The sequence below is a fragment of the Ammospiza nelsoni genome, chromosome 7 (genome assembly GCF_027579445.1).
Source record: "Ammospiza nelsoni isolate bAmmNel1 chromosome 7, bAmmNel1.pri, whole genome shotgun sequence".
Taxonomy (NCBI): Eukaryota; Metazoa; Chordata; class Aves; order Passeriformes; family Passerellidae; genus Ammospiza; species Ammospiza nelsoni.
This window is the reverse complement of record NC_080639.1, coordinates 19,066,777-19,079,725: the sequence shown is the minus strand read 5'-3', so window position 1 is coordinate 19,079,725 and position 12,949 is coordinate 19,066,777. Positions and strand designations below refer to the sequence as shown.

The following is a 12,949-nucleotide window of genomic DNA, read 5'->3' as shown; positions in this document are numbered from 1 at the left end:
CCAGGTGAAGGGTTTCCCACAACACAGCACGTAGAGGTGGCATGCAACAGCACAAGTGTCCTTATTACCTGGTGGCAGGCTCCTGAGCACCATGAGACTGCACTGCGGGGCTGGCAGGAATCACAGAGAGCCCAGGCAGCCTGCAGAGGCCGGGCTGTGTGCAGGGATGGAGGTGCCACAAGAACTGGCATCACTCCATGGAGATGACGTGTGTCACACGTAACTGTATTCCAGCTGTGTCCCCATCCCTCCTGTGTACCTGTGGATGAAAACTGATGCACTGTGAGTACCCTTGAGGACAGGCAGAACCCATCAAAGGCTATCACAGACCTCTTGTCCTCCTCCAGGAGGATTCCCACCACACTTCCCCCATCAGAAAACTCCCCAGCCTGAGGAGGTCAAGGCTGTTTGAGATTGGTCAGGAGGGTGTAGGTTACACAATTGTCTCCTGCAGGCTGGGAGTTTATCCCAGCAGCAACTATTGTGGAGCAGCTGTGAGATTTATACCACGTTTCCAAAAATATGATTTCTCAGTGTGATCTCTGTCTGAATTCGACAGAAAAATATTTAATGGCTGGCAAAACATTAGTAAATAAAAGCAGATCAAGATGATGTTGTTACAATAACAGATTACATTACTATTCCCTGTCCTCAGGAAAACCCTGATTAGACCAAGATCCTCATGGGGTCTTATTCATAAGTCAGGAAGGGGCTCTAATGACCCTGCTGAGCTGCAGCACAGCCAGCGAGGTGCCAGGTGCTCTCAGAAGCAGGCTCTAGCCTGGATGACTAACAGCACTTATCACAGGGGGATTGTTGATTTTCTTTAACAATTTGGGACATATTTTCTGCTAATATAAACTAGTAGCCAGGAGAATGCTGTCAATTTATAACAGCAAAATCTGAATCTATTCTTAATCCCTTTATTAGTCATTATCTTTTTGAAGACGTGTACTTCAGCCTGAATATTCCCCACTACAGAGAAAAGCAACAGACTTTTCTTGTTAATCTCTATGGGAAACTCCAATAGCTGAAGTATCCTTCCACCTTTGCAAGCACACCTAGCACTGATTGCTGATCTTATATCTTGAAATGCATAATTACTGAACTAAGAGAAAATTACTTTTTGCTTGTGAGTGTCAGGACAGCTCTGAATCCATGAATGACTCACCCTCAGGCACTGGTGTTTAATTTATGAGTTATTTATCTCCTTGCACACACCCCAGCACAAACAATTATGCTTAGTAATTTGTTGATCTTATCAAGGCTGTTTGATGTTAGTATTGCTACCTCCAATAATGCTTGTGCTTTGAAACTTAAACAGGATTTCTAACCAAATTTGGATACTTTGCACATGATTCATATTACAGGGAAGTTTAACTCTTCAGCAACTAGAGGGGTTTGCATGCACTTTTGAAAGAATCTTTTGCTGACAGGTTTGGCAAGGTGTCCCTTCAGCAGCACGAGAGCCCCTGGTTAGTTTGTTCTGTCCTTACCCAAGCATGGCTGAGTGTTCCTACCCAGGACAAGGGAAGGGAGCGAGGCCTGGGCCTGGCCCAGAGCAGCAGCCCCAGCCCATGCCCCTGCCTGGGGCCTGCTGCAGTGCCCTGGAGAGCTCAAAGCCCCCAGTGTTCACAGGCTGGCCTGCAGGGTCTTCCCTCAGAGCCTGCCTTGCTCCTGGGAACCCTTTTATGTGGGCAACAGCCTTCCTCATTACTGAGCACAAGCTTTATTAGCCTTTAAACTGTGACATGTTTACTATAAATGAAGCCCTGTGAGCCCCTTAGCCCCGTGTAACTCCTCTGTTGTCAGGTGCAGGTACCAAACCTGGGCTGGGCGCGCTCACCTCGTGCTGTGGGGCAGGCAGCTGCTCTAGGCCGTGGGGGCTGAAGGTCCTCACCAAGGGCTTTCCCAAATCACCTCACAAACCCTCCTCCCTCCCCCGTGCATGCTGCTGTGATCATTACACCAAAATACAGCAAGGGAACTTGCTATCAGAGGCACAAGCAGTGCAGGGATTTTACAGACTCACAAAATGGTCTGGGATGGGCTGGCAGAGACCTCAAAGATTGAATCCGACCCCCAGCCTTGGGCAGGGACACATTCCATTACACCAGGCTGCTCAAAGCCCCACCCAGCCTGGCCCTGAATGCTTCCAGGGATGAGGCATCCACAGCTTCTAGGGCCTCACCACCCTCACAGGGAAAATTTTTTCCCAGTATCTAATCACAAACTCTCCAGTTTAAAGCCATTGTCCCTTGTTCTGTCCCTACATGCCCTTCTAAAAATAATTTACCTTAGCTCTTTTGATTCCAGGCTCAGGGGCCTTGAGGCATGGTGATGCTGCCTGGGAGGGATGGAGGGTCTCTGCTGTGGCTGTGGTGGGGCCCAGTGCTGGGCCTGGGTCGCTGGGGATAAAAACATGGTCAGTACTTCCTCCATCCCCACTCTTACCTAAATAGCCCTTGATGTGTTATTTATCTGTGTTTGGAGAAATCCTCATACCCAATTTAAGCCTTCCCAATCCCTGTTGTGCAGAGCTCTGCCCTCAGGGCCCAGCAGTGCCAAAGGCAAACCTTCCCCTCCCACAGCAGCAGCAGCAGCAGCAGCAGAGCTGCCGAGGGCAGGAAAGCCCCGTGCTCCTGCTCGGCCCGCCCCCGGCTGCCAGGCCCTGCCTTTCCAAAACTCACTGCATCTATTCTGTTAACTTACACGTCCCACACCCTCTTCCGACAGCTGCAGATTTGATTTGCTGTGTGGTTTATCAGTTTCTCTGCTGAGCACGCTCATTTTGCATGTAGAAAATAAAACTCTGCAGGCATTAAGTGCACAGAGCCACAAAAAGCTCTGATGGCAGCACGGACCCAGCCCCGCTCCTGACAGCAAGTGCACGCATGGAGCATTCCTCAACATGCAACACACTGCCATGTGTGTCTGTTCCATGGACCTGGAATGGCCATTACCCATGCAGAGAAGTCAAGAAATAATTGCTCCAAAGACAGCCTTGAAATGCAGAATTTACTTTAAACTTTCTAAACCCAACCTTTACACTGTTATTTCAATCCACAGGGATACTGTGGTGAATACCATTACTTCGATTTTTTTTTTTAAAGCCTCCAGTGGTTTTCCTGTTTTAATTGAGGTGAAACTGTGGAATAGTGTAATCAAACATTTGGAATTAGTATGGAGGGAGTAAAAGCTAAAAGAAGTGATTATTAATTTTACACAATTACAAATTTTTAATGACTTTCTCTGCTTCATCCTCTGTGAGTTGAGTCTGTGAGTGGACAACAATGGTAAAGTTTAGCCAATATTGTTCAAACTGAAAACTTCACCAGACATACTGATTTTTCAAAAAGCAACATTATGGTCCTATCCTGCAGCTGGCAGAATAAATGGTGTTCAAACCACCCATTGGAAGGGGGTATGCAGCATCCCTACCTCAGTGAGGACCAGCAGAGCTGTGCAAGGGCAGCTTGAACAATCCTGGCAGCCACCAGAACATGGAACACTGTCCCAGGAATGCACCTCCCTGACGTTTGTGAAGCTGCAAGGATGGTTTGCCAGCTTGCTGGAGCAGAGCAGGGAGGGGGGCACAGTGGGGCTGTGGGGACACTTGGCCTGAGCAGGGCTGTCCCTGCTCTCAGCTGGCACCACTGAAGTGCCAGGAGGTGCTCAGCAAAGCCAGCCCAGCTGCAGTGCTGCCACTCCAGCTGCAAGCCTGCTTTCTGGGAAAGGAGGGAAGGAAAATACAGCTAACAGCACGGGGCTCCAAGCAGGCACTCTGCCATACAGAGTCCTTGACAGGCCCTGTGGGCTGCAAAGAGATCAGGGTGACCTTGGGTGGGAAAAGGCAGATGGAAAGCTGCAGCAGGTAAGAAAGGATCCTTCAGGAAAAGGAAACCTTTAAAACAACTGTGGCAATTCTACCAATTTCTACAGGGCTAGACATAGGCAACGAAAGAACAAATAGACATGAAGGTAAGACAGTGCTTCTATATTTTATCTGATACGTTAATCCACACAGAAAGGCCAAACCTGTTTCCCATGTGTTATTAGGAAATGCCTATAAGGACAGAAAATTGTATCTTACACCTGAAGTATCTATGGGTACAAATAGTCTTCAAAAGTTAAATTTCTGTGCTTTTTATGCTTCTTAATGGTTTGAAATGTCACACCCTGGGGTCCCCAAGAACATCACCTTGATATTGCTATTGATTCTGCCAAAAGCCAACAGTCATAAGCCCTTGTCTACAGCATTGCTGTTATTTGACAGGAACAAAACTTTAGAAGTGAACCTTCTTAGCACACCTCTTCACACACACACACACACACTCTCCCTGCCTACTCTGCACAGCACAGGACTCTCACAACAGGCAAAGCGCCTACTCCTTGGCTATCTTAGAGCAAACTGCTTCTCTTGGACCTGAGGTGGAAATTGCTCTTGTAACTCCTCACGGGACCAGCCTGCCACCAGCCCGAGCAGCCCCAAATACCAGGGGAGCATCAGGTCTCCCAGCCAACTTCTGCACCCTCCAGATCTGCTCCTACATAGTAAACCTGAGGGGCAGTTTTCACTGCCATCTCCACAGCATTTTGGGTCACTCTCTTTTGGAAGCTTGGAGGCTGGTAGCAGCCTTTTCCCTGTTCCACCAGTGTTTGTGTAACCCCAGAAACATGCCATCAATGTCACTGAGGAACACCAAGAGGAAGAGTTAGTACTCCTCCTCCCTTGCAAAGCTCCCTACTCTGTATTTTGGACGACCAGTGCCTACAATGTTTTTTCATCCTCCTGCTGGAGAAACAACATGTCTCCTACCCACCGCCACCAAGCCAGTGGCAGTGAAAAGTGTGCAGACAGATTCCACAGGTTTTTTCTAAATAGCAAACCTGAGTAGGATGGATACATTGCACCTGGAGTAGCCAGTGCAGGTTGAAATGCAAAATAATTTGTGTTTAGCTGAAGTTAAATCACAATTCTATTTAAAACAGAGTGCTTTACATTTGCTGTATATATCTACAAGTTTTAAGGAGTTGTACATCCTGAATGCATAAACCCCCCTAGGAGAAACATGGGCTGCACATATTTAACATGGCAGTTGTCACAAGTCACTGGTGACAGAAATAACAGCTTATCACATTACTCTTTCTTTTAATAAAATTCATGATTATTCTGGAATAATTTATTAGCTTCAGTAGTTAAAAGAATCTAGTTGAACAGCTCAAGAGAGAACTATTCAGGCAAATTAATAAACTGAAACATAAAACATTACAGAATCTATATTTTTTAAGATATGGTCAACATTTCAAGTTCATTTTCTATATTCAGGATACTGTAGTAACTTCAAAGAACCCTGTCTACCAGGAACAACTTAGTTTGATTTTTAATTATTTTTATTTTTAGAGCAGGGAGGCATCATCAAGTACACACAAATAAATAGGAACAATTCAGGACCATGGGAGTATTTTGGAAACCAGAACAAATTTCAGCCAGGACAAGAGAACACGTTTCAGTGGGTATTAGTGCAGTAAAGAGGTTACTTCTCTTTCAGCAGCACACACGCTCCACTTCTCACTCACCTTTCATTGTGTCTAAAACCCAGCATGAGCCCTTCTCTGGTATTAGCACCTTGCTGACTTCCAAGAGAAACAGGTAGGCTCTGTTTTCTTTTGGATTTGACTTCTAACACAAGATTTAATGGTCCTAATCTTTTCTCAATTATGTAACATCAAAATAACACCAGGAACAAATACTGGCCGTGCCAGGGAGATGATACAAAGAGAATTTCAAGGATTCCAAAACATCTGACGCCCCAATACTGTCCCTGCTCCTGCCACCATGAAAACAGGAGATGCTCTTTAAAACAAAACCAACAACTACGTGTTGAAGTCATCTGCCCTCCCTCCTTCTCTTTGGCGCACTTAAAGGCACGATGCCAACAACGAGGCTCGTGGCTCTGGCTGAAGCATGTCTCACTCTCCCAGAAAGGAGCAAGGAGGCTCAAAGGTGGCATCTCCAGGGAATGTCTCCAGCAGGATGCAGCCAGCACTCTCAGCGCCCTGCACACAGCAGGGGGTGAGCTGGTGACAAGCTGCCTTTTCCAAGTTCCCAGCGAGGGAATTTATCACCAGGACACAAGAGGCCTGGCACACCAACAAGACACAGGTAACAACAGCATCTCTCCCAGCCTCAACCCCACTGAACCTGTAGCCAAAACCCCCAGCACAGGGGCACTCAGACAAAGCCAGGCTGTTTTAAACACACTAAACATACTGTGAGAAAGGGCAGCTCTACACCTCACACTGAAAGGACAAACTTGGTTTTATTTTGGCAACACCTTATATTCCTGTTACCCAGAGTGACCAGCTCTCCTTCATGGTTAAAAAGCAGAGGTAAAAAGGCTGCAACCAGCTGCAACCTCATTTCAGCAGAACAACTTACCTATCCAGCACGGTGTGACCTCTTCCTTCACAGCACTACCCGTGTGTGGCCTGGCTTCAAAACCAGACCTGAGAGGACAATGCACAACATCAATATTACAGCTCCAGCCTGATTTATTAATTTCAAGGCAAGAGTGAAATACTTTTTTCAAAATGATTTGAACAAAAAAGCTTCAGTCTCATAGATAACATGATTTTTCTACATGTATTTCCTCTCTCTAGTAAAAATAATTTATGCTGCCATCATTATTATCCTTAGTATCATCCTTCAGTGAAAGTCCATCTACAAATTCATTAACTTTTTTGAGACAAGTCATTGGCATCCTAATCTTCTGATTCCCATGAAAGACTCACTTTCAAGATACAATTGCAGCTGCCCCACACTGCCAGTTACTGTATCATACACGTCTTAAAATTCTGTAATCAGCATCCACCAGGTGCCGTATCGCATTCAGCACACCACAGTCAGTCAATACAGACATCCCCAAACACACCAAGGCTGGTTTTGTCAAATGTTTTATTGAGTGTAGACATCTGGAGTACTGTAAAACATGCATTATCTGTAGATTCAAAAAGGAGCGAGCCACATTGTCCTCACTGTCAAACGTGTCAGGCTTGGCATACATGATGGAGATTAATGAAGTACCATGAGAGTAATATGGTTCCCGAAAAGCTTCTACAATTTGGAGTAGGGTCTTAATCGTTTGAAATGCAAAGCTGTTCACATTTAGTGAACTTGCATGTTTGCTGGAGGTGCCATATTTTAATTCAAAACAAACAAGAATAATTTCACTGGGGGGAAGGGAGGTTCCCTAGGTAGAAACTGTATGCTTTTTGTTTCCAGATATTCCAATTCCAAATAAAAATTCATATGCTTTTTGAAGCAGCACAGTTCATTTCTGAGCGAACAAATCTGGTATTCATTTCTTCTTGGGTTGTTGGGGTGTATTAAATTTAAAGAAGATAATATCTCCATCCTCCACTACGTAATTTCTGCCTTGTTGTCTGTATTTTCCAGCAGCCTGTAAATGGAACAGACAAAAGGAAAATTGGTTACTTCATTAGACATTTTATAGTATTTTCAAATGGCAATTATTTAAATACATTTTGGCTAAGAGATGGTAATACTTCAGCTTCAGAGTTTGACAGTCACAATACTCCTCAGTTTGACACTGGGTTTGACATATATATAAAATATATATAAAAGTAATTTAGCCTCCACTGGATCTGTAGTGCTTAAAATGCACCTGCATTATAAAGTGGTAGAGCCTGGCAAGATAAAGGACACTAAAACAGTTCCTTTTTTTTTCCTTTTTTCTATTTGGCTTTCTTTTCCTTCATGTGAAAGCCCTGCAAATGGCAAACACTGGCACAGGAATGGAAAGCAGCATTGCTGGAAAGGGCTCCCGGCCCCCAAGCCGCTGGACACGGGGTCCTGTCCCCAGTGACCACGGGGACACCCAGCAAAAGCCACAGCTGTGCCTGGCTCGGGCCCAGTGGGGCTCTCTTGTCTGCCTGCACCCACATAATGAAGGGCTGAGGAGCACAAAATGCAGGCTCAGCTCTTCTGTAAGAAACTTCCTTTAGAAGGCATTTGCTTCAGAAGGACAGAGAGCAGAGCAGATAGGCTGTGAAACCAGGATACAGGAAAAGGCATATGGACCAAAGACATGAAAAGAAAATTCGTTATTAAAATGCTGTACTTGAGGAGAGCAGAAAATAGGCAAGGAATCTATTAAATATCAGTACTTTCTGCATTACAATTTATTATTCTATTTTTCTACTGTTATCTCATTGTAATTAAACCCAGTATTACAGAGGCTGTGGCATTAGGCCTGACAGGCTGGGCGGGAGGTGGTCTGTGGAAGCATTTATCTTAAAAAGTGTCTACAATATGGAAAAGTTGAGAGCTTCTGCTTCAGTTCAATAACCATTCCTGTTTTGAAGTTTTCTCTTGCAGGAGAAAGTGCTTCCATGCAAGACCTCACTGTGCCATTATTCTCAATGACACTATCACAGTGGTGGCATGCTAAGATCCCATTACAGGAAAGCTGTTAACTAATGACCTTAGTTGCTGTAGAACAGATCAGATTAATGGTACACAGTTAACTCAGACACCTTTCTTTCACAAAACCTGCTCTGTAAAGCAACCCATTTCCCCACATTGCTGCCTAGAAATTTAGAGGCTCGATATCCTTGTTGCTGCCATTCCTTATTTAAATGTGGTTCCCAGTGATGCTAGCCTATGGAAAACAGCTGCTAAGATAGCCCTGACAATAAATATATACTGAAATAGCAATTGATCTTACCCCACATGACATTATTGATACATAAGAAATAGTACTTTGCAAACATTTTCCTATTTCTTTCCCCTGGAAATCTGTTTAGACTGTAAAATGTTTCAAGTTCTTTCCTTTGAAGATCCTGATAATGCTTAAAGTCAAGAGTAATTAGACAAATTGATGGCATAAATACTAATAAAACAGTGCTGTAAAAATCATCAGAAAACATAAGCTGCAGGCACAGGTACAGAAATATTTACAGTTGAATACATTTATTACTCACAAATATTTGCAGAAAAAACTGTCCTCCACAAAGTAACACAACATATTTTTTTAGTACAGTAGCGCACACGATCAGTGTGACAGACTTCTTTAATTAAATACATTTTGATACACTAATATAAGTTTATGTATTTTTGTTACCAGTTTACAGTTAATTAAAAGTGACAGTGTTCCTTTAAATTCTCTAGAGACCATTTAATCCATTTCCATTGCTATCAGAAACACTGGTTGAAAAAATCAATACCCATTTGTGAATCTTGAGTATGTATTAAACAAGACACGTCTAACCAGTTCATTTGCACTTGAAAGCAGCCATCTGTAGAAGCCAGCTTTGCCTAAGCAGATATGATTGCTAATAATGTGATATCCCTGTAGACTACAAAGCCCACACAGAGCTATTCAGTGTATAGTTCACAGCACTGGCATTAAATTAGTTATGCTGTACTGGTGTTAAACACACACAAAATCAAACTTAAAAATCGATCAACTTGATAACATACAAAGCAAGCAACTCCCATTACCACTGTTATTTAAGATGACTCCTACAAGCGCCTAAATTTAATTTTGAAATTTACCAGCAATATAAAAGCAATTAGTATTGTCTATGGCATGAAACATTGTATTAAATGCAAATTAGAAAAGACCAGAGGAATATGGCACTTTATTCTAAGAACAAGGTTTTTTTCCCAACCTTGACTTTAAAACTGAGTAACAAATGCAAATCTGCTTGTTTTACAGCTACATCATAACAATAAAAATTTAATCATTAAATATGATTTGAGCATGGAAGTTTCATTTCTAGAATCTCACATTGTGGAAAGCAAATAAAAATATACAAGCAAAATACTGATTAATTTAATAGGTGTTAACTGATGTAGCCTCTCAGGGAGAACATTCATATTTGAGCATCAAAAATGATAGTGGCAAAATTTGAATCTGTTACGTAAAGTGGTTTATGACTGTAGAATATTAGATTTATTTATAGCTGTGGCTTCCCTTTACAACTACAACTCTACTTCCCTTTTCATAAAGCAGTTCACATGCCGCAACGAACCAATTATATGGGATTTTTTCCCCTCACTTCCTGGGGTTCAAACAAACCTATTAAAGTCCCGCTGCTCAGTATGATCTTCCTTAGTGATACCACTGAGAATAGGCTGAATTTGAAATCATAGTTTTGCATACCTTTCAAGCTATCAAATAGCAAACAAAGCCGAACCCCTTAAATTCTTTAACACACTATTGTGTGTAGAAACCTTCAAATACTGAGATAGAGTAAATCAAACTAATGTGCTTTGTAATTGCAATTTCATAAAATACAAATCTTAAGAAAACGTCAGAAGTGCCAAACAAGAAATCAAATGTATATGACAAAAAGGTAAGTTTTTCTGCTTAGAAAGAAGAAGGAAATAACGCATTAGCAACGCAGAGAAGAACAGCTTTCCTTATGACATTTTTTTGCCATGTACAAGTTCATTTCATACTTAATAACATCAAATCAGATATAATTTGTCAGCTCTGAAAGGGCACAACTTTGGGCACCCGAGCAGTCTCTGCCCTCTAGTGTTGAGAAAGCAGATGAACCTCTTCTCAACACAAGTGTTACCACAAAGAAGAGCAGGCTCAAGGAGAAAAGTTTTACATTAAATATCTTTACTGTCTATTCAGCACATAGTAGCCACCCTGAACGACCAAAGTAAGGCATGGCATTTTTGATTGAGACATCAAAGGGCAAATGAATAAAATACTGAAAGGGTAAATTGTAAGATCCTAATTATGCTTACCAGAGCCTAGAAGTAGAACCCACTAATCCTGAAAAAAGGGTACAATTTTATAATATAATATTTTCTTAACCATTTGCATCTGACACTTTTAATACCTTTCTTCAAAACAGGATGACACATTTTTAGAAGAAACAGATTTTTCTGTTTCATGTTTCCCTTTAGAAGTGATTAATAAAATCTCTTGCATCTTAAAAGCCTGATTTTTCAAAACCAAGTCAGTTTTAAAGCTTATTAAATTCTGAACACAAATATGTAAACAGAGAGAAAAACACCTTAACACATTAGAATTACATTTAGTCTTAGTGCTGACTTGTAGTCCATGCACTGCTATATCTCGAGTACTGAAATAGTTGCATTCCTGTCCAGTAAGTTGGTGCATTTGAACTCTTTCTTAGGTAAAAGATGAAAATGGATTTTGATCAATTGCTAGAAGTGACTGAAGATTCACTTAGCATTAAGAACTTTTTCCAGTGAAAATTCAGATTTGAAATGGAAGAATGGCACATTTGGAGGGAGAAGAAAAAGTGGGGAGCTCACCTTGACAGCAGCCTCTGAACCTTCTCCTTTAAAATCTTCATATTTCATTACTTCAGCCATAATGAATCCCTTTTCAAAATCTGTGTGAATCTTCCCTGCTGCCTGAGGAGCCTTCGTCCCTTTCTGTCAAACGAAAGACAAGAAGAAAATTAATTGCATTTAAGAAGATTGATTGCAGGAAAGAGGTTTCTTCTTTTTTATATGCTTTAAGGTTCTGCTGAAACTTTGTTTCATATCAGCTAAAATGCCACACATGCAGCTGGGCGATCCTCAATACTGGGACACACACAGTGCCTTTGCCACAGATAAACCAACCGACATTAAAGAACAGCAGCTTTGTTTTTCCTAATAGCTATCAACAGCAGTATTGATTTTAGAAGCTATGACTGTGTTTTGTTGTGAGATTTGCTTCGACCCCTAGCTTTCTACACAGAAAGTGAGGAAGATAAAGATTTTTAAATAACTTTAAAATCTGAATTACTGAAGACTTTCACTTACATCCAAATAATTTCAATTAAAGATAACATTCATGGTGAACAACATTTGCAATGAGAAGACGTATGGATGCCAAGCCATACACATTAGCTTATTTTTATTTCAGAACAATTTTAGTAAGTTTGCTATAGAACAAACTGAGTATTCTTACCAAAACATCAACAACTGAATCACTAAAAAAATAAAAAATTACCGACAACTATACGATAATTTAAGTTTATGCAATAGAGGAGAATGCATTATAGCTGCATGCTTCAAATTACAAGGACATACATTCTGTGCACACACAACCATGGAGAGAAATTTGAGCAATAATGGTGACCTAAAGGCTGCTTAATAAAGCATGTTAAAATGCTAAGGAGTCTGACACTGTAAAGCACAGTTTTTACAATAAAAGATGTATTGGCTTAATATGGCTACTCACTGATGCTTACCTGACTAAGTATCTTTGCACATTAAATCAAAGATACTCACAATCAGTCTTAAGATAAACCAGCTTTCAAATTCTCTAATAAAGAGCAAGCACTTCTACTGAAAAAAGTGGAATTTCACAATATGCTTTTTTTGAAACTATGGCAAGAATCAGAACAATAAAATCCTGCTTTTATATTATTTTGGTTGCTGTTTCAGGGACCTTAGCAAGCAGTTATCATGTAAACAGAGATGAGAAAAAAAAGCTAAAAAAACCCCACACATGCTTTCAAGAAAATAAGTTTAACGTGCTAAAACACATACACAAACATCTGTAGCAGTACTATTAAAAATATAAATTTACAGGAAATTATGTTGATTAATGAAAACAAATTAATTCCAGTGAATGAAATTAAATACAGCTCTGAAACTCATTGCACAGCCCTAAATACACTGATGCAAAAAACAGAAGCTCAAAGACTGAACTGCACCTTCAAAAGTTCATATTGCTGTAATTTTTAAGGTAAGAGCTTGCAACTGTACACATTCCAAAATATTTGTTCTATATTGATCTTTATATTGCAACATATTTACATTCAAAGGCAAACCATTACAGCTCAGCTCTTACTGTCCTCTGGGAATAAAGCGAATAAATCCGTTGATGTCTGTGGCTATAACCATTCTACATCAATATTTAAAATACATAATATTGTTTTA

General features: G+C 41.3%; 1 protein-coding gene across 2 annotated transcripts in view; it reads right to left on the bottom strand.

The window, feature by feature from the left end:
* Positions 1-6,941: 6,941 nt before the first annotated feature.
* Positions 6,942-12,949, bottom strand: part of OLA1 (Obg like ATPase 1) — a 104,187-nt gene continuing 98,179 nt past the window's right edge. For both annotated transcript variants that reach the window (XM_059476234.1, XM_059476233.1), the window contains exons 10-11: positions 11,327-11,449; positions 6,942-7,463 (exon numbers count right to left, since the gene is read on the bottom strand). In XM_059476234.1, coding sequence (XP_059332217.1) covers positions 7,362-7,463; positions 11,327-11,449 — 225 coding nt within the window. In that variant the 3' untranslated portion in view covers positions 6,942-7,361. The remainder of the gene's footprint in view (positions 7,464-11,326; positions 11,450-12,949) is intronic.